At 40.4% G+C, this 21,125-nt stretch overlaps 1 protein-coding gene across 38 annotated transcripts in view; it reads left to right on the plus strand.

The window, feature by feature from the left end:
• Afdn (afadin, adherens junction formation factor) overlaps positions 1–21,125 on the plus strand; it is a 129,441-nt gene that overhangs the window by 64,456 nt on the left and 43,860 nt on the right. For 24 of the 38 annotated variants that reach the window (XM_063282476.1, XM_063282455.1, XM_063282494.1 and 21 more), the window contains 12 exons: positions 444–538; positions 1,244–1,506; positions 3,660–3,729; positions 6,459–6,577; positions 10,476–10,537; positions 10,634–10,839; positions 12,516–12,536; positions 13,261–13,406; positions 13,702–13,796; positions 15,134–15,399; positions 16,707–16,850; positions 18,996–19,194. In XM_063282476.1, the coding sequence (XP_063138546.1) occupies positions 444–538; positions 1,244–1,506; positions 3,660–3,729; positions 6,459–6,577; positions 10,476–10,537; positions 10,634–10,839; positions 12,516–12,536; positions 13,261–13,406; positions 13,702–13,796; positions 15,134–15,399; positions 16,707–16,850; positions 18,996–19,194 (1,686 nt within the window). Of the gene's footprint in view, positions 1–443; positions 539–1,243; positions 1,507–3,659; positions 3,730–6,458; positions 6,578–10,475; positions 10,538–10,633; positions 10,840–12,515; positions 12,537–13,260; positions 13,407–13,701; positions 13,797–13,849; positions 13,998–15,133; positions 15,400–16,706; positions 16,851–18,995; positions 19,195–21,125 lie in introns of those variants that run through there. The other 14 variants (XM_063282481.1, XM_063282509.1, XM_063282513.1 and 11 more) reach the window with 2 other exon arrangements.

Below are 21,125 nucleotides of genomic sequence, written 5' to 3' on the forward strand. Positions count from 1 at the left end.
ACTCCTAAGACTGTGGTTTAGGAGATCTGGGTGAGCTGGAGGGTTGCACAGTTAAAAGCCCCATTATAACCCACCAGCTATATGATGCTGTGAACTGTTAAGGTGCATGGTACTTCTGCTCTACAAAGGCACTTGAAGTAATGGCTTATGTGGTCTTACTCTATATTCTCAGTCCATCTTCAGAGTCAGTAAGGGGATATTAGGGGAGCATGCAGGAAAACTCATAATCAGAAAGTGTTAGAACCAGTGACACTATACATTCTATTCGAGCAGAAGCTACTTGGCTTCTGTGTCTGGTTAAGTTTTATTGGAACATCAACTCCAAGGAAAGAAATCCTGAGAAGTAAAACTGTGCCTATCCTTAGTAAGATAAACTCATTTGTCAAGTCTGATGTTCTTGTGCTTGAAACAAACAGCTCTGTGCCTTCTCTTCCCTCTTGCAGATGGCTCTGACTCCAGAGACAAGCCAAAGTTATACCGCCTTCAGTTAAGTGTGACTGAAGTTGGGACAGAGAAGTTCGATGACAATTCTATTCAGGTACTTGATCATGCCTGCCGCCTAAACCTTTTATGGTAGTTCCTCCTGTCAATAATTAGTAAGCACTCACCCAGGAACCAGCTGCAAGGGAATGAATGAAGGTGACAGACAGAATTGTATTTGAATGTGTCACTCATCCTCTGACTCACTTTTCTCTGATTTAATGTAGAGAGAACATGGCTTGTTTATATCTACACACACATGGACTAACAGCTTATAGGTCTGTTTCAGGATGGTAGAGAAACAATGGGAATGTTGCTACCTGTGTGTGTGTGTGTGTGTGTGTGTGTGTGTGTGTGTGTGTGTGTGTGTGTGTTTGGAACTTGGGACCTCATACAAATTGCCAAGGACTGAACTGCTTTCCCAGGCCATTATCTGATTAGTAAAACAGAGTTACAATGTGCATGACAACGGTCTTTAGATGTTAACAGCATCCAGCTGTCCTGACATGGTGTTACACTATTAGAGAGAAATCCACTTAAAACAGAGTATGGAGGGTTGGGGATTTAGCTCAGTGGTAGAGCGCTTGCCTAGCAAACGCAAGGCCCTGGGTTCGGTCCCCAGCTCTGAAAAAAAAAACAAAACAAACAAACAAACAAACAAAAAAAACAGAGAATGGAGGGCTTCTTAGACTGCATTCATCATAACCAAACTCTTAAATACTGTGTGCTTCATGATAGAACTCTCTGTTCCTTCCCTTCATAGCTGTTTGGTCCTGGAATTCAGCCCCATCACTGTGATCTCACCAACATGGATGGAGTGGTCACTGTGACACCCAGAAGTATGGATGCAGAGACCTATGTGGATGGTCAGCGCATCTCAGAGACCACAATGCTACAGAGTGGCATGAGACTGCAGTTTGGCACCTCGCATGTGTTTAAGTTTGTGGACCCCATCCAGGACCACGTTCTTTCCAAGAGATCTGTGGATGGAGGCCTGATGGTCAAGGGCCCAAGACATAAACCTGGGTGAATGTGATAGATCACCTTAAGGATTTTAGAGTGTTTTGACTATAAAGTAATCTCAAGTAGATGTAAATATCTTTATTTACAGTTTATTACATTAGTTTTAAAATTTCTGTGTATCTGTTTGTTCTTTTTCTGGAGTTGAGAAGACATCTCACAGGAGTAGGTTCTCCTGCTTGTGGGTCCTGTGGATCAAACTCAGATTGTCAGACTGCCATTTTTCCCATCGTTAAATTTTCAGTTTTAAAAGATCAAAGTGAAGAGAGGCTTAGTGCTTAAAATCAATTGCTGATCTTAGAGAGGAACCCAGTTTGGCTCTCAGCGCCTGAATCAGGCAGTTCCTATCTGTCTGTAATGCCAGTTCTAGGGAGTCCTGATGTGGGCATTATACACACACATGTTGCACATATATACACGCAGATAAAACACTCACCCATTTAAAATAATCTTTAAAGATGAAAAGTATTCTATGCAATGGGAGTTTATCACAAGTTTGGCTGAGCTTTGGAGCAAAAAAGTAGATTCTGACTCTATCTTGAAGTTGGTTTTAAAGTCATTTACTGGTAAGGTTACTCACTGGTAAAGTTACTTACTGGTAAAGATGATGGTTCTTTTGTGGGCTATCACCCATATTCTCCCTGAAAGCTATGGTAATGCTAGGGGATCTGGTTAGGAATTCAGAGCATTTTAGCTCCACCTAGTGTTTCCCTGAGGTCTTGCAGTGTGGTCTACTAATGAGTTTTCTTTTAAAGAGTGACTTTTCCTTTAGTGATAATTTTGAAAATATATACTGCTTAGCTATGTTGTTATCTATTTTATAGTTTAATAAAGTATATTTTGGAAAGTAGGTGCCATAACTCCTCATGGTATTTAGAATAAGCTTCTAAGTTCACAGAAGTGTAACTTTCTGCCAAAGAGTATACAAATAAACCAACCTATGCACCCATTTGGCATGGCCCTGGCCTGGAACTCAACTGTGTAGCTCAGGCTGTCTTCAGATTCACAGAGGTCCACCTACTTCACAGACCACTGGGCACCTTCACAGATAGGACACTTTGGACCAGCTTTTCACCTCTAATTGTTTGTTTATTTATTAATAATTTTTGTAATGTGTGTTCTTGGGTATGTGTACCAATGTAGGCAGGAATCTAGCCCAAGTCCAGAGTGACTTTATACTGACTTAGATGCTATCATGTTATAACCTTTGGCTATAAGAATCATACCTTTCCTAGGATTCAGAACACGATAATAACGTAGATGCTTGATGGATAATGACTAGATAGGTAAATAATTTACAAATCAGTGTATTATCACATAGCCCTCACACCCCAAACTGATATCTTACAGACAGTTACATGCAGAAAGTGAGTGATTATTTAGCTGTTAGTAAAAATGCTTTAACCTCTTAGAAGTTACTCTTCAGAGTGTGGTACTGCTTTAAATAACGATATATTTTATTTTCTTAGAGAATTGTATAGAGGAATTTTTAATAAAAAATGGCTTGAATTTCTCCATCCTTAAGTTTTCAAATTAAACTATGATGCAGTTCTTAGATGTTCGAACAATCCAGAAATTGCTCTTGGTGGTTTATAGGGACTTTAGGCTCCTTCTCCCCTTAGGTTGGGAACAGGGTGTTGTATTTACTCTGTTTGTGCCAAAGAATATCTTGTTGCTTGCGTTATCTCTGTTCCTATTGAAAATGTGATTTTTGTTTGTATTATTTAAATTTTATTATTATTTTATGTGTAAGTGTTTTGCCTATGCACATGTACAGCATGTGTGTGCTTGATGCACACAGAAGCCAGAAGACTGTATTAGATCCCCTGAAACTATAGTTACAGATTGTTGTGATCTACCATGTGGGTGCTGGAAACCCAACTCAGCAGATGCTCTTAACCTTAGAGCCATCTCTCTAGTCACAATATTTTGTTTTTGTTATTAACATATAGTTTTAAAAATAGGACCATAAGAGTTTTTGATGTATCTCCTAATAAGAAAAGTTCACATATTTACTGTTACTTTTTAAAAGCTGTATGCCAAAGTAAATGAATTTATTAGTGATACTTGAATATTGGAATACTCCTCTGTTCTTGCTGTATTACAAGTACTATCTTGCCAGTTGAAATTTAATTTTCGTTTCTTTTTCATTTCAATAGAGCCGTTCAAGAGACAACCTTTGAATTGGGAGGAGATATCCACAGTGGGACAGCATTGCCGGCAAGCAGGGTAAGTATTTACAGACTCATGACCTGAACACCCTGTGGGTTCGATGTTATAGGACAGTCAAGATCAGAGCCTCCTTTATAAAGACGACTTCACAGTGACTGCTCTCTGCTGCATCCCACTCTGCTCTATCTGTTCACACAGTGATGCATGAATGGAAGGTAGCTAGCTCTTCCTTTTGTCCTGAGGTCAGAATCTAGTGCTTTCTCTTTCACTTGGAGTATGTGCATTGCCTGTGCTCGGTGTGCAGCTAACCTCTGTGACCAGATCATGCTGAGGATAATGGGCTTTTGCTACTTTATTCACTGGGTGTAAACCCAAATCTCCACTGGGCACTCACCTCCCACAGTCATCCTTTGCTCTCGTATAGACAAGTCATTTCTCTCTTCATTTTGGTGATCTATTCTTGGGTTGCAGTCACTGCAAAACTTGTTGAGCTAAAACAGCAGCCCCTTCATTTACTGACAAATTGGCTTGAGTTTACTAGGGCAGTTGGTTTACTGGTCTTGTTATTGGGCCCTCATGTGAGTGTAGTGAACTAGCAGGTGAATCAGAGGACACACTGTGGGACTATCCACCCTGCCTCTCTGTAGTTGAGTAGTGCTCTGTAGGACCTTGAATTCACAGGCATTTTCATGGGTTAGGCTCAGGGCTGGCATAGCACCATTTTCTCTGCCTTTTATTGATTGAAGCAAGATTTAAAGGGAAGAAGTCTCCTTGAGCAGCTTTCTTGTTTTTTTGAGACCATAATGCAATTAAGTTTGGAACATTCTCATCAGTGTCAAAAAGGCACAGGATCTCTTGATTTAGCCTATTGTATTCCTCCAGTTGCTGACCCCATTCTGCTACTCTGGTTCTCAGCATAATTTCTTGAAGACATGGTCTGAGGTGGCTGTTTGTATATTCTAGGTTTGTGGCATCCACCAGATTCCTTTGTTTTCTGTGTTCTTGTTATAAAAGTACAAAAATAACCACTATTTGAGACCTATCTTTCTACTTCCAGGGTAACTCTGTCTTTATCTCCGAGTCATGGCTTGGTGGCTCTTTCTAGGTGGATTTTTGGTACTCCTTTCTCAGATATACTTAATTTCTGAAAATTGGAGAGCTAAGCTGTCAGCTCCAGGGCTCTGTCTCTTGTATTTATGCATGGTCCCTGGAGACCTTGCCATGTTGCCTATGATTACACCATTTGTTGTTATCTATGATCCCTAATGTATGCCATTGACCCTGGTCTCTTGAAACTGACATCCTCAGAGGCTTGACTGATTTCCTGTATCATTTTTATGCTATAATGTTTGATGGGAACTTCAAGTTTAACATAGCAAATCAAGCGTGGCTTTTGTTTTTTGTTCTTAAACTTAATTCTTACTCATCGTCTTTGTTTTAGTAAGTTATACCACCAACCATGGCTTTGCCCCACGGAAGCTGACTTTGACTTCTTACTTTTGCACAACTCCTACATGAGGACTGTTGTGTCCTGGTTTCTGGCTGTAAAATGTCTGGATGCCTCTGCCTTCCTCATAGCAGTTTTGTGAGCCACAGCTCCTCCCTCGTGCTCCTGGTCAACCCTTGCTGGTTGTCGTTGCTCTCAAATTTTAGAGACATGCTATTGGTTCTGTTGGCTCTGCTGTCAAAGCTACCCGAATCTTCTGAACTCACAGACAGCTGTTACTACTGTGGTTTCCACGTCTCTGGGAGTGTTGTAAGTTGTGTCTGCTCTCCTCATTTACACTCTTCCTGGGCGTTCCGCTTGGTTCTCTGAAGCTCTTTTTACCTTGTGCTTGGTCTCATTCTTTGTTTTCATATGATTGGCCCCTTTTTGTTTTAGCCCACCCTCCTGATGGGTTGTTCTTGGGCATCATCTAGTCATACTATTCCATGTAAGACTTTTATATAACTATTAATGCTGCTGCTCTCTTTGCTTGCTAATTGATGATGTGGTCTGAGCTCTAGACCCTTCTTCTTCAATTACTCATGCCTCTATTGCTTTGAGTAGTGCCATGCTGCAACAGAAATCGAGTAAAGACTTGAGAGGTCAAGCAGAACTTTGCTCATCACAATGTATACTCAACACAGAAGACTTGGTATACAGAGGGAGAATGGAGATCTGTTATCCATAGGATATAGATGAGCCTTTTCAGCATTGTGGACCCTTTCCACAGTGCTTGTGTCATAGGGAGATGTGTGCCTGTGCCTTTGTATGCACTCACACGTTTCAACTCCATTAGGCTTTGTCTGTCAATGTATTATTAGGTTGTGAGCAAGTTTTGTTTTCATAAGTCACTTAAGAACAATTCTTTAGTGGATAAACACATAAAAATGTCCTAATTTACTTTTCCATTGCTCACCATATATAAGCTTATTTTTAGAAAGTTTTAAAACCTAAAAGTTGTGCCATTTGTTGGCTAATTTGATTTTGTGAATGTAACTTTGGGAAGTAAAATGACTAATCTCTGAAAATCATTTTGTCTTTATATTTTGTTGATAAAGTTTATTCCTTGCCCTTTGAAAATCAACATGGTAGTGTTTTTCATGCTGTTGTGTTCAGTGCTGTGAGCTTCTGGGCAGGACCTTGGGCAGCATGTCCTGCGTGTCTCTGAGTTACTATCTGGTCTGTGTCCTTACCTGACCTGTGTAGCAACTGCACATCAGATTACTGCCTGGAGTGCTAAGTGTAAAGCTGACGGCTGGGGTGTGAGCGTTCTAACACACTCTGGCTTCCCTTGTCACAGAGCACTACTAGATTGGACAGTGACAGGGTGTCCTCTGCCTCTAGCACAGCTGAGCGAGGGATGGTGAAGCCAATGATCCGACTGGACCAGGAGCAGGACTACCGGCGAAGAGAAAGCAGGTAACTCATGTTGACTAGCCGAGAGAAGAGAGCAGTTGGGAAAAATGAATGTTTAGTAGGTGCATTCCTTACTTGCCACAGTGTAGGCATGCTGACACAGGCATGTTGGGTTACACTGCTCCTTTACGTTGGCTGCTTTATACACACAGAGAGGAAGGATGTCTTTATAGTATGCCATCAGTTTTATAGATTGTGTTCATTTGTAGAGATGTAAAGACACAAATGATTTTGGAGAAACATTTTCCCTGTGCAGACCCCGTGATATGTCTCTCTGTTGAGGCAAGTAGAGGGTGAATTGGTTTTCTTATATTGTTGCTTCATTTCTTGTAACACAGGGCTCCTTTGCTTTCTGTAGTCTTTTATACTTTCTAGTATGTTACCTTAATAAATCAGGATTCCATATCTGGTAATCTCCGAAGTTGTTTTAAGTGCTATAGCAGGCCGTGTCCCACATGCTCACTGTTAGTGACACCATAGTAGTCAGGTGCTGAGTGAATGTGTTGTTGTTGGCAGGATCTGAAGACACTAACCTGACTCAGTGTTTTGAAGGAGACATTCTTTGTGTTCTTGTCCGAGATCCAGAACAGATGGTTGGCAGAAGCAGGGGATATGCCTAGGGTTAGAGTTGACTGTCAACCTAAGACATCCTTTATTACTTTACTGTCGCCCAGCAGAGGGTGCTGTGCACAAGATTATTAATAACTTCAGTCCAGAAATGAAATATGTAGTTATCAGCAAATATCAGGGTACTTTTATTGTGTGCTTTTGACTGTTTATGTAAGAATTTTTTGGCTGTGTGATTATTAGGTGGTATACATGTAGTACTCTTTCCCTGTTTGCACTTGTATTGGGTGGAGTAGAGTAAATATGTTGTCCCTCATAGTGGAGTGGAGTTGCTTTTGTTGTTGTTGTTTGTTTGAGATGGGCTTCAGTATATAACCCTGGCTGTCCTTGGTCCTCATTATGAGGCTGGCATTGGACTCAAAGAGATCCTCCTGCCTCCACCTCCGAAGTGCTGGGAATTAATGTTTCCACGCCCAGCATGAGTTGGTATTGTAATGAGCACAACCATACATCTAAGATATGGTGATGGAGAGGTGTGACTGCGAATCTTAAGTGGGAAAAGGAGAGACGGAACATGTAAGCAAGTAAATACACTCTTGCTATATCAAAGTAGCCATGGCTAATTATGAATTATTCCTTATAAGAACACTTATTGACAATATTTTGCAAGGTAAGCCTAGTGTGTTTTGCAAATACTACTATGTTGTTTTACTATGTTTATAACTATGTTGTTTGTTGATATTAAATGGAAACATAAACCTTCTAATTCTTACTACAGTTTTCACATTGACAATGGTGAAATTAGCAATGCTTAATTTAAATGGTGTACCTTAAAATAGGAGTCATTTTAGGCTTAAACTTAGAAGTTTAGGCAAGTATAAGCATCCTTTAGAGTGATGGGAATGATTTTTCTTAAATCAAGTTTTTTTTCTTTTTCCAGTTTATATAAACTCTTTACTAAACTTGTTAAAACAACCAAATGAATAGTTTACAGAGTTTATCCAAGCTATTTCATTTAAGCATTGGAAGCTGCTGGCCAGGCATGATAGTGCACACCTTTAATCCTGGAGGCAAGCAGATCTCTGATTTTATGAGTTTGAGGCTAGCCTGGTCTACATAGTCACTTCCAGTCAGCCAGAGTATTATGGTGAGACCCTGTCTCAAAAATGGATACTTAGTATAAGATCCTTATTGAAATAATTGTGAATTTAAATCATATTGTTTTCTTAAAATCTTAAGTTAAACTTAAATTGTTATAGACTGGAGTAAACTTTGACTAATATAATTTAATGGAAATAATTTTGCTTTTAAAATGATAAATAGTGTGTGTTAACATTGTGGTTCTTTTCTTTTTTTTTTAAAGATTTATTTATTTATTATATATAAGTACACTGTAGCTGTCTTCAGACACACCAGAAGAGGGCATCAGAACTCTTTACAGATGGTTGTGAGCCACCATGTGGTTGCTGGGAATTGAACTCAGCACCTCTAGAAGAGCAGTCGGGTGCTCTTAACCACTGAGCCATCTCTCCAGCCCATGTGGTTCTTTTCTTTACATTTATTTGTGTATAATGTGTTTAGTGTGCATGTGCGTGCATATGTGTGTGCGTCTGTGTGTGTGTGTGTGCGCGCGCATGAGTGTGGGTACATAGCAGTCTCTTGAGTGTTGAGCACTTCTCCAATCCATTGTGGTTTTTTTTTTTTTTTTTTCCTCATCTTTCCATGCTTGGCAGAGGTGAGACTAAGGAAAAGGGAGCTATTTGCTATTGGGAAAGAATTAGTTCAGCTAGTCATCTGTAAATTATTAGAAATCTATCCCAAACTATCTTTTTTTACTTCCAAACAATGTTATTTGGCATTTGTATTAACTTGCTGTGAGGGGGCCAGTGATCCTGTGTACTTGGATCTGGCAGTTTATCACCTCTGCCTGTGCTTAGTGTAATGAGATAGTATTAGAGACAGGGATCCTCACTATAAAGCCATTAGCAAGTAGTTCTGCTTCAGGAATCTTGGCCTGGAATGATATTCCATCTCCGTTTAGGTCTGTCTTTAACTTAATGTTTCTAATCTACTATGCCATTATAATTCACAATGAATTTTGCAGAAAGGGAGAACATATGTTTCTAGGCTTATGCTGGGATGGGGAGCAGTTTTCTAATTTTAAGAATTATTCCTAATTATTTCTGTAACATTGAACTAAAGTGAAAAAGATATTGAAACATTAACAAAGTTACTGGTCTGTTTATTTAGTAGCAAACTACCTTAAAACAACTATGGTCCTAATTGTATCTCAAAAGGAAAGGGTATTTGAGGGGAATGTTTGCCATTAAGGTAAGGAGAGCTACAGTGGACTGATAATTGTGTATTTTACACATTTCTGTAAGGACTTCGTAACTTTCAAATGTTTTCTGGCCATAGTCACAGCATATGAGGTATATGCAACTTGTTGGATGTACTTAGGCATGTGTACAGGTTTACAACTGAGGAGGAGTTAGTGAGGTAGAATGGTGTTGAGCTCTCTTTCCTCAGCTCTGGGCTGTGAGCCATCTTCTGAAGACCTCTGTTGCAGAACTAGACATGTCCTTAGCCTGATATTTCATTTGTTCCCGAGTACCTAGAGATGGATAAACAGTAGCACCGTACTTAGCTAGCTCTTAGAAATGTTTCCAATTATTTACGTTTTTGGTGGTTCCTTATAGGCAAAATGGTAGAAAGCACCTGGAATTTATGTGACCTTGAGGAAGACAAGTAGATAGAACGACAGTTTTTGTTGTTGTTGTTGGTGGTGTTTAAAGCATGCCTTATTGTGAGCTTTGAAAGAGGAAATACTGTGTTATTTAAAACAAAACCCGAGGAGCTCAAAACATGCTCATCAGTTAAGAGCACCTGTCTTGCTTGCAGAGGACCCTGGTTCAGCTCCCAGCATGTGTTTAATCTGTGTCTGTGGGGATGGAATGCTGCCTGCCTCTTAGGACATGCTTGCTTCCATTTGGAAATGCCCAGTTTCTAGCTCACTGTGCTGTCTCCCAGCAGTGTCTTTTCACTGTTACCTGAGCTGGGTGGTTTAGATCCTTGTCTTTAACATGTCGCACTCATTAATAATCCAGGCTTGTGTTATATCTGCACGGTAGCTACTTCGAGGGATCAGGCTTCTGTTTGTTCATCTGAATGTTTGACTAGGTAGCTGAGGAGGCTGAGTTTGTACTGTTATGTCACACTTCGAAACTCTGTGATACAAACTAGCTTAGAGGTGCACATAGCAGTGAGGAATGGTGATATCAGCTGTTGATCCCACCTTAAGGCAGGTTCAATAATGTCAGGTTTTTTCTTTCAGGACTCAGGATGCTGCTGGGCCTGAACTGATGCTGCCTGCCAGCATTGAATTCCGGGAAAGCTGTGAGTGATATTAGATTCTACTGTCAGTGGATGAGCTCTTGTTCCATTTTCTCCAGTTGACTTTCATACTTTATGTGCATTTTTCTTTTTCTACAGCTGAAGACTCTTTTTTATCTGCCATTATAAACTATACCAATAGCTCTACAGTTCATTTTAAGTTGTCACCTACATATGTGTTATACATGGCATGCCGGTATGTATTGTCCAGCCAGCACAGGCCCGACATCAGTCCTACAGAGCGGACACATAAGGCCATTGCTGTTGTGAACAAGATGGTGAGCATGATGGAAGGGGTCATCCAGGTGAGTGGCAGCCCAGCAAGTGCTGGGATGATGGTGGCCATCTTGTTAGCTTCTTGTGATCTGGTTACAAGTTTTACCTGGGTTCTTTTGTTTTTGTTTTTGTTCTTTAAATAAAAATGCATAGTAGCTTTTAAAGTTGAAAGAAAATAAAAACTTGTCTTTTCTGTAATTATAGAGTAAATGAAGATAAACTGTATATGTTGTAACACAACAATTGTGAAAAATACCCTGAAATTATAGTATGTGTGAGAGAGTGCTGATCGGGTAGTCAATTTTCTTTGAATTTTCTTTAATTATTGAAATGAAATTCACACAGTGTACAGTCATCTGCATTCTGATGTGTGCAGCTCTACTCTGAAAGTGTTTCTCCAGTGCAGCAAGGATAGCCATCCTCCCTCCCACCCACCCTAGTGTCTGTCCACTTTCTTAGACTTTTGTTTTAGTGCGAGGCACTTGCTTCTTTGTGATGAGCCTATGGTGTTGGGTGCATTTGCATGTATGGATTCTTGACAGGTGTGTCTGTAGGGTTGATGACTGGAGGGTAAACTCAGTAAGGTGGAATTCTCTCACCCTGGTAAGAATTCTCTGGTGATGGTTTGGTTCCCTTAACTCTCCAGTCTACAGTTCATAAACTTGGTGCAGATGTTTTCTATTTTTACAGGTAGTTTGAAGATTTCATTATAAGGTTATTATAAGTAAATTTAAAGACTTTAGAAAAGTTTTCTTAATTCAGCTAAGAAACTAAAAGTGCAGTGTTAAATACTTTAGTTAAATGGTTTAAGGAGTTAAAAAATTTCTAACAGTATAATTTGAAGGTAAGTGAGATGGCTTTTCTTTCTGAGTTATTTTTAAAAGCTAGAAGTTCTCCACGAGTATTTTTTCACATTTAACTGATTAGCATAGTAAGATTTTGATGAGCTTATTTAAGCTAAAGAATAGATGAAAGGAAAGACTGTTTTATCTGGATACTTCATTATTCTGTTATCATTTTATGTATAAAATGTCATTCAAAGCCATTGCTTGTCTCTTGCCATGTGTGGACTTGAGGCCTTCGTCATTCAGACTGTGATATTTTTGTCACCAAACTGCCTTTGAGAATTTATCCTCATTGTCCGCTAGTGGGAACTTTCGCTACTGGCTAGAAAAAGCTTTTTAAAGTTCACAGTAGATTCATTGTAAAATTGGATCACTCATTGATGATGGAAAAGAATTACCACAGTAGAAAATTTTAGATTCTACTGCCAAAAACATCATTCCCTTTAGTTTAGGTGTAGATGAAACCACTTTAGAAATTGTCAGCTTTTATTTTGATTGTTTCAGTGTTTTCATTTTCATCCTCATAGTTAATCCAGGGGAGTGCACCCTTTCCCCCTCACATAGTAAGCTCACAGTATCATTTCAAAGTGTTTGGAAGTCCCTCCTTTGTGTTATTTTTCAAAGAGATCAGTATGTTTATTTGTGTTTTATTATGACATCATCTTTATAAACTGTAAAACTGTTGTGCTGATGTTAAGAACATGAACCTAACCCTTTGTGTCAGATACTTTGGGAATAACTAAGTGTTGTGCTCATGTCGTACCTTCATGTTAGTGTTTTGATTTTTTTAAATTATCATGATTGTTTACAAGTTTCTTTCTCTCGTTCTGCTTGATTTCCCCTCGTCTGTTTTTCTCCAGGAAGTAGACCAGGTTGATCAGGTAGGACATACTGCTGGGAACTGGTCCTAGCTGTGTTGGCTTAGCTGAGTTTCTCATGCTGCTTCCATTACAAATATGAGCCTACAAAAACTGGACTGAACAGTTCATAACACTCATTCAGCAACTGAAACATGCAACACTAAAATCCTTTTTGACTGCGCAACTTTTATCAGCATTTCATAATTTCTGCTTAATGCACTTCAGTATGGATATGAAATGACAAAAGTTCTGTTTCTTCTCTATTATTTATCCTTGGTTCCTATTCTTTGGATCTCATCTAAGGTTGCCTGGCCTGCAAATGTGGTCGGGAGAGGACATGATAGATCAGTACTTGATACTGAGTTGCATGGTGTCCAAGCCAGTGACTACAAGTATCAGGGTGGCTGTGGGTAACCATGGATACCTGTGTGTATGCTACGCAGATTACCAGATAATGCATAATCTACAATTTGGTTTGCTAATACCCACTATCTCCATTTCTCTACTGACTCTGCAAATTAGACCAGTATGTCTGTGTATCTGAATCCTCAGACACTGCATTGGTTATTTGCTTCCCATTGCTCTGCGTGTACCTAAATTTCTGTGCAAGTATCTGGTATCTGTGGTAACTACCTGGTAGAGATGGGAAGGTACTGGTCTATCTTCAGCTTCTCAGGAGCATCCCTGTTTATTTGTAATTTTTCTAATGTCTTGCATTGTTTATGGAAATGTTTTCTGTCCACAGAAACAGAAGAACATTGCAGGAGCACTTGCTTTCTGGATGGCAAATGCATCTGAGCTTCTCAACTTCATCAAGCAGGACCGAGACCTTAGTCGGATTACTCTGGATGCCCAGGATGTTCTAGCACACTTGGTTCAGATGGCATTTAAGTAAGAAGCACATTCTGGAAAGAGTAAATTTATATGCTTTATGTTCTGTTTTCAAAGCCAGTGTTAAAGATTTTACTTACCTTAATTGAAGACACGTGCCAAGAAGCCTAGGAGACTGCGTTGACTTGAGAGCAGTGAGCTCTGGAACAACTGCAGTGTTGCGAGTGTTCCAGTGTGTGATTTTTGTTAATTTTTAATGGAAAATATTCTTAAATCAGATTGTCTCAAATGGCAAAAGATCTAACACTGTCTGTGCAACCTGATCAGGTGATTAAAATTGTTTATTTATTTTCAGGTACTTGGTTCACTGCCTTCAGTCAGAACTTAATAACTACATGCCAGCCTTTCTGGATGATCCCGAGGAGAACAGTCTGCAGAGACCAAAAATAGGTTAGGGTCTTGTATGCCTCCCCTAACATTTAACATGGATTTATTTTTGTCTTTTTTTTTTTTTAAAGATTTATTTATTATGTATGAGTGCACTGTAACCTGTCTTCAGACACACCAGAAGACAGCATCAGATCTCATTACAGATGGTTGTGAGATATCATGTGGTTGCTGGAATTTGAACTTAGGTCCTCTGGAAGAGAGGTCGGTGCTCTTAACCACTAAGCCATCTCTCCAGCCCTATTTTTAAGTCTTTACTTTTATTTTAAATGTATGTGTGTTCTGACTGCATATTTGTGTGTGTGTGTGTGTGTGTGTGTGTGTGTGTATATGTATGTGTGTATATATGTATGTGTGTATGTGTGTGTGTGTGTGTATCATGTATGAGCAGAGAAGCCAGAAGAAGGTGTCAGATTGCATGGGACTGGAATTAAAGACTGTTGTGAACCACCATGTGGGTGCTGGGAATTGAACTTGGGCCTTTTGAAAGAGCAGCCAGTGTTCTTAATCACTGAACCATTTCTCTATTTCCTAGTTTTATTAATCTCTTGGTGCCACTGACCTCTCTTTGGGTTATAGGCCCATCAAGCTTCAGCTGCGCCACTCTCCTAAGGGCCTTTATTTTAGAGTTTTGATTACTTGTATGTGTGTATCTAGTATCCATCAAAGGCCATAAAAGGTCATGGGATTTCCTGGAAATAGAGTTATATAGAGATGGTTCTTACGCCATATCGGTGCAAGTGCAGCAGTTTCCAAGCTACCTCTCCAGCCCTAAGTTTATCTATGTTCAGTATATTGTAAGGAATGTCTTTCTTTTTTTAAGATTTATTTTTACTTATATTATGTATTTGTGTGAGTATATGCTGTGGGCACCCAAGAAGGCCAGAAGAGGACATCATAGTCCATAGAGTTGGAGTATAAGCAGCTAGGAGACAAATTCAGGTCTTGCGGAAGAGCAGTGCTGCCATGCTGCAGCAAATGCTCTTAGCTGTGAAACTGCCCTTCCAGCCCCAGAGTTGTTTCTTAGATGAGTGCCTTATTGTATCTTTGAGATGACTTCCAAGGAGCTGTCTGTCTGTCAGACTTATGAGTAATTTTCACTTTTGCTTTGCTATCTTGGTAATACTTCCTTAAAACTCTTTTAGGTAAATTTATCTGAATAGTGGTTAGTAACTGAATGTGTTTGAGTCCACACCCCTGCTTTCTCTTTGAATTTGGTATTTGTAGCTGGCTTGGCACCTTTGTTAATTGCTATAATTACCTTTGTTTAAAGTTGGTGTGACTCAGAAGGTTCTGCAGTGATATGTGGCCCCTGACATTTTGTTTCATGTCCTGAACAGATGATGTGCTGCATACGCTCACAGGAGCCATGTCCTTGTTGCGGCGCTGCAGAGTCAATGCCGCCTTGACCATCCAGCTGTTCTCTCAGCTTTTCCACTTCATCAATATGTGGCTATTCAACAGACTGGTGACTGACCCAGATTCAGGCCTGTGTTCCCACTACTGGGGCGCAATTATCCGCCAGCAGCTGGGGCATATTGAAGCTTGGGCAGAGAAGCAGGGACTAGAGTTGGCAGCTGACTGTCACTTGAGCAGGATCGTGCAGGTGTGTACAATTTTTGTACCCCATCCTCTTTGCTTCTCCCTCTTCCCTGCCAGTACATTTTGTGATAAATTTTAGATTCATATGATGAGTGAGAACTTGGGGTGATAGAGCCCCAGTGTTTTTGCTTTTGCTTTTGTTTTCATATGCATACAGTCAAATAGCTCTGTGGTAGGTAGCCTCTGGGCTGCTGTAACAAGCCAGCTAAAACTAAATGTCTCAGCAGAGGTTTATTATCTCCCTCTTCTGGGAACCAGAGGTTAATATCAAGGTGCTGGCCTCAGAGGGACTTGAATATAAATTGGTTTTTCCAGCCCCTGGGGGTTTACACCCAACTTAGGCATTCTTTGGCCAGTCTTTGCCACAGACTTAATGTGGCATTCTTGGGTACATGTCTGTCCAAGTGTCTGGTTTGTACAGGGCATCAGTAAACTGGCCTCCTTTAAACCACTTGTATGCCCAAGGCCACTCCTCTGTAGTATTCTGGCCTCCAGCATTAGAATCTCAAGGACATGGTTCATTCTATTACAAGGTGTGTAGACAGTAGGACAGAAATGTTACTGACATGTTCTTTTTTATGAGAGCAGCAAAATAGGTGTTACTGAAGGATAAAATGATGATTTTAAAATGGGCAGAGGTTAACTCTTTAGATGCTACTATTTTAACAGCTCTCAGGGAAAGCTTTAGATATCAACATCTAGGAACTGGTGTTTAAAATTAAGGACATGAGTTATATGCAGCCTCAAAACTTACAACAATTTAAAACATTTATTTTAAATGTATTTATTAACTTTTGTTTTTATGCCTTCATCTCCTCTAAAGATATTTAGTAACGCAAGAATCTGGTTAGCTCTCAACTTTTAACAAAAATTCATATTATCAAAACTACCAGATTCCTATAATCATCTGGATTGCCGTATAAAATTTCAAAGAGACTGTTTAAAAGACTGTATAAACATTGGTAATTGTATCAAATTATATGAAAAACATAAAAACTAAAATAAAACCCAACAGTCTGTTTAAAAGCTACAAAAGTATGCTTGTAGTTTACCATATGTAGCTAAATGTTAATGCCTTTTAAAAAGCATCTTGTGTTTCGAAACCCAGTTAGAAAGTTTCTGGCTTTACAGTAGTTACAAATGGATTTTACTTTTTGTTTTGTGGTGCTGGGGATTTGAACCTAGGACTTCACACATGATAACTGAGTGTGAGGTCTTTTACAAACTACACTCTCAGCTTTTCAAAGAATGTGTTTCAAAGAAAAAAAAAGTTTAACTATATTACTGCATGGTATTTGTTCTTTTAAATAGGCTACTACGTTGCTTACAATGGATAAGTATGTACCTGATGACATTCCAAATATAAACAGCACATGCTTTAAGTTAAATTCTCTGCAGCTTCAAGCCCTCTTACAGAATTACCACTGTGCACCTGATGAGCCTTTTATTCCTACGGTATGTGAGTATGTATTGTACCACAAAGTGTGGGTATGTCTGCTCAGGAGACTTGGGATGAGGGTGGGAAAAAAGGAAAAAATGCTCTCTAATGTGTCAGTAGTTAACTTACCTGGAAGGAACTATCTCATGAGGTCATTTTACTTTGAAACTTTAGCTGTCCAGTGCTAAGACTAGAGACTGTATATAGATCTTAAGTAAGAAATGGTTTGATTCAGGGCATTGCTTCTTGGCAAGTCTTCGGAAGGACTAGAGGAGAGGAGGTTGAGTTGAAGTTCATACCATCATGCCTGAGTACCAGAGAGCCAGAGCTGCTACTGAAGCTACGAGGCTACTTTTTATATGACATAGGTATACTACTCCTATCAGGAACAGCATGAGTCCTCACTAGATAGCAGCCTTCTTGATTTCAGTGTCTGATTGGTAACAACCAAAGTCTCATCCAGAAGAAAGTCTGGAACTGTGGGAATTCTGATCTCCCTCTGTAGTAAGGACTTCAGGGTGAGAAACCCAGTGTGTGTGTGTGTGTGTATGTACATACACAGAGACAGAGAGCTGTGCTCTAGTTGCTGCCATCTCAAGTCAATACCTGATAGTTTGAAAGAGGAAAGATTTGGACTCAGGGTTTCTGAGTTTTAGTCCACGATCAACTGACTTCATGGTTATGGGTTGTAGTAAGGCAGAGAGCATGCTTGCAGATGCTGTGGAGTAGAGCTGCTTCCTTCCTGCAGTCAGTGAACAGAAATTGCAGTAGTGTGTCCTTTGGTCATGACATAGTGCTGCCATCTTAAAATTAGAGCAACTGAGAACTCATCCTAGAATCTCAGGACACAGGGTGAGCTCACTCCCCTTCTGCAGTGGGATCAAGGAGGACTGAAAGGACTTGTTTTCCTGCAGAATATATAAGCAGATGGCATGGGGGTTGGGAAACTCTCCTTTGCTGGGATATCTGCCTGTAAGTTGCCCATGTTCCTCTAAGTAACCCCTTTTAATTATTTACTGTGCTAGGCTTGGGTAGAATCGTCTCTTTTGACCCTCTTTATACAGGGATAGTAGATATATGGACTCCTCGGGGTGGGGGTGGGGGATCATTCAAAGACAAAGGGGCCATGGCAAGATACAGTCTTTAAAGATGGACACCCCCATCCTCTGTGACCTTTTTCTAATTAGACCCAATTTTCCCTAGTCCCACCACTTTGCAGTAACCTATTCAAAGTTTGAATTCCACAAGTATTAATCCACTGGTGAAGACAAGAGCCCTGTGGATGTAATTGTTGCCTCAAAGCCTTATCTCTAAGCATAGGGTAGCAAGCCCCTCTGTCAGTACACAGACCTTTAGGAGAATGCGCCAGCTCCACACCATAGCATCCGCCATCCCAGCCAGCTGTGTTGAGAAGATTATGCTAGTTGGTGGACAAATGAAGCTCATGCTGAGTTTCAACAAAAGGCAGGTACAGAATAAATAGCCAAACATTGGAAACCACCCTGTTAGCAGTACACTGCACCAGAAAGTCATGTTACAGCGATGGGAAGGAATTGTGGTTGTCATGACAACATGAGTGAGTGTTATGATGCACTTGTTGTAGAAGAAACCATATGCAAAATACATACAGTGGCTTCTGATGGTTAATTTCAATGGTAGACAAAACTCTCTGTGACATTGTTACTAAGCCTAGACTTTTGTTCCCTACGTGGGAAAGGAAACAGTGGTAGAGCCCAGGGCTGCCTCCACAGGCTGCTGTGCTCTCCAGATGGAAGTCACAGGGAAGTGTGCGGGGATGTTCATGTTGACGAGTCTCAGAATGAAGAGCTTGGCGTGTTGCTTTCTTTCTCGCCACACTCCCACTCCCAGATATGATGTGTGTGTTAATAACATACCTTGGAATGTAAATCATCCACAGACCCCCAATTCAGCAGTTCTTCTAGTGATAGACTTCCAAATCAGCTTTGACAAAAAATAACCTCAGATGTTAAACCAGTGTTGTAAAGCCTTCTGTTGTCTGTAAGTGGTGTTGTTTGGCATGCAGGCACTTTGTGAAACCAGCTCTACATGTCCTCTTGCTCCCCTGAGGTCACATCTGTGATATAGTGAGGTACTTCCCATTGCTGAGCATCTCATGATGAGTCCACATTTATTTTCTGCAGGATCTCATAGAAAATGTCGTGGCTGTTGCTGAGAACACAGCTGATGAGCTTGCCCGCAGTGATGGCAGAGATGTGCAGTTAGAGGAGGACCCTGATCTACAACTGCCCTTTCTTCTGCCAGAAGATGGCTATTCCTGTGATGTTGTCAGAAACATTCCAAATGGTTTACAAGAATTTTTAGACCCTCTGTGCCAGAGAGGTAAATACTACTTGTTATACCTCAGTTGAAGCTCCCACTGGGTTCAAGTGTGCTTTGCACTGACTCTCTGAATAACAGGCCTGTGGGATTGTGCCAGGTCTCCTGAGGAAGCTGTGTTCTGTGACTCAAAGAGAGTTTCACTGCGATGAAAGATCTTGCATGTCTAGGCAGGACCATGTGGGTGTGTGGTCTCTCATTTGAATGTGCACCTGCTCTCTTCCCACGTGGCGCCGTAACACAAAACATCTTTGGCCACACCTTTCTCCTGGATAGAATGGAGAGCAGCACAAGGACCCTGGGTTCTGAGGGATTCAGCTCACTGCCAGCCGGCTGGACTGTCAGGGCAGGTCACCCCTTGCCTTAGTGTCTTCCTTATAAATCAGACCAAGAGGCCAGAGAACTCAACAGGTTGCCTTTAGGGAGAGCGCTCTGTGTAGATTCTGAGACTACCACACCATGCAGACTAGTATCAATCTCTAGCTTTTCCCTGACTGCTTCTTTCCCTGTTTTGCTGGTATATTTCAATTAAAAAAAAAAAAAAAAAAAAAAAAAACACCAGTTTTTCTTTAAAGCATAGCTTTTGAAACAAACCAAATTTTAATTGTACTCTGCTATATATATATATGTGTGGAGAATAACAGATGAGTAGGAAAAATATACCCAAAGTACAGGAGCTCGTTAAATAACAAATAGTAAGGCCGGTAAAGGTGCTGTGGCCATAGACAATTGTTTTACTTCAGTGACTATTCACTTACTACAATACATGTGTTTTATATCTTCAAAAGTATAGTGAAAAAAGATCATTTTATTGTGTTGCTGGCAAAGCAGTTTGTGCTTTAGTCTTCTTAGCAGGTCTACTGTTCTCAAAGACACGAAGTCCAGGGTCAGGGAAGCAGAGGTGATGTCATTTAAGAAAACCGTGAAGTTTGAAGGAGTGTGAATAGGTTTAGACCTGAAGGGTCCTCATTTATGGCACAGGTAAACCTGTGGCCAGATGGTGAGACTATGGCCAGACTGAAATAGCCTCGAACATTCTAGGTACCCCTCTCTAATGGAAGAATTCAAGCCCATTGAAGGCCCCTGGTCACAGCATTGGGAATGCAGTAAAGCTATTTGACTTCTTGATGTGGAGTTGCTTAAAGGTGTATTTTCATGTGCATGTCTCAGGAAATCAGGTTGAAGCCATGGCCTTCAAGCTAGGCACAATCCTCCTATTGTATCCTCATACTGAGAGTGAGCACCCTGGCGTCACAGTGCTGGGCTATTGGAGCTTAGGTTTGGCTGGGCTTCCTCACTCCTGCCTATACTCACTGAGGCATGTTTGATGCTGAATGCTCAGAAAGGCTTTAATTAATATCTTATAAATAAATAAGCCAGGAGACTACAGTCTGCTATGACTTTGGCGGTGGACATAATTTATAGTGTGCCAGTTTTGTCATGTGTGCCATAGGTATTTGCCAGCATGGAAACAGTGAGCACTTAACCTGATGAAGAGCTTCCTTCATACTTTCCCCCAGGCTCTCTTGGATAAGTAGTGTTAGGCCATGTGATATTTGATTCTGGTCTTGGCATCCATACATTGTTTTGTACATGTTGGGTGTTTATAGTTCATGTAGCCTAGCACACAGATGCCTGTAGAGGTATAGAGTGGGTTAAGTGTTATGACATCAGTGTTTGTTAATTCTCTGCGCTCTTTCTTTGTAAGCTGATTAAAGAACTACTGTGTACTGCCAATCCCCCTCCACCCGCAGTACAAAGCAGTTCTGTCAAAGACTATAAAACCAGCCCAGACTAATGCCTGGGTTGTGATGAGTACCTCAAGGTATGACAGATCAGTTCCCATTAGCAGTATAGGGCAGAGCTTGTCATGGAAATCTGATATTTGAAAACATAAAACATTGTTTACAATTGTTGAAATTCAAATTTTTGAT

The sequence above is a fragment of the Rattus norvegicus genome, chromosome 1 (assembly GCF_036323735.1).
Source record: "Rattus norvegicus strain BN/NHsdMcwi chromosome 1, GRCr8, whole genome shotgun sequence".
In the NCBI taxonomy this organism is placed as follows: Eukaryota; Metazoa; Chordata; class Mammalia; order Rodentia; family Muridae; genus Rattus; species Rattus norvegicus.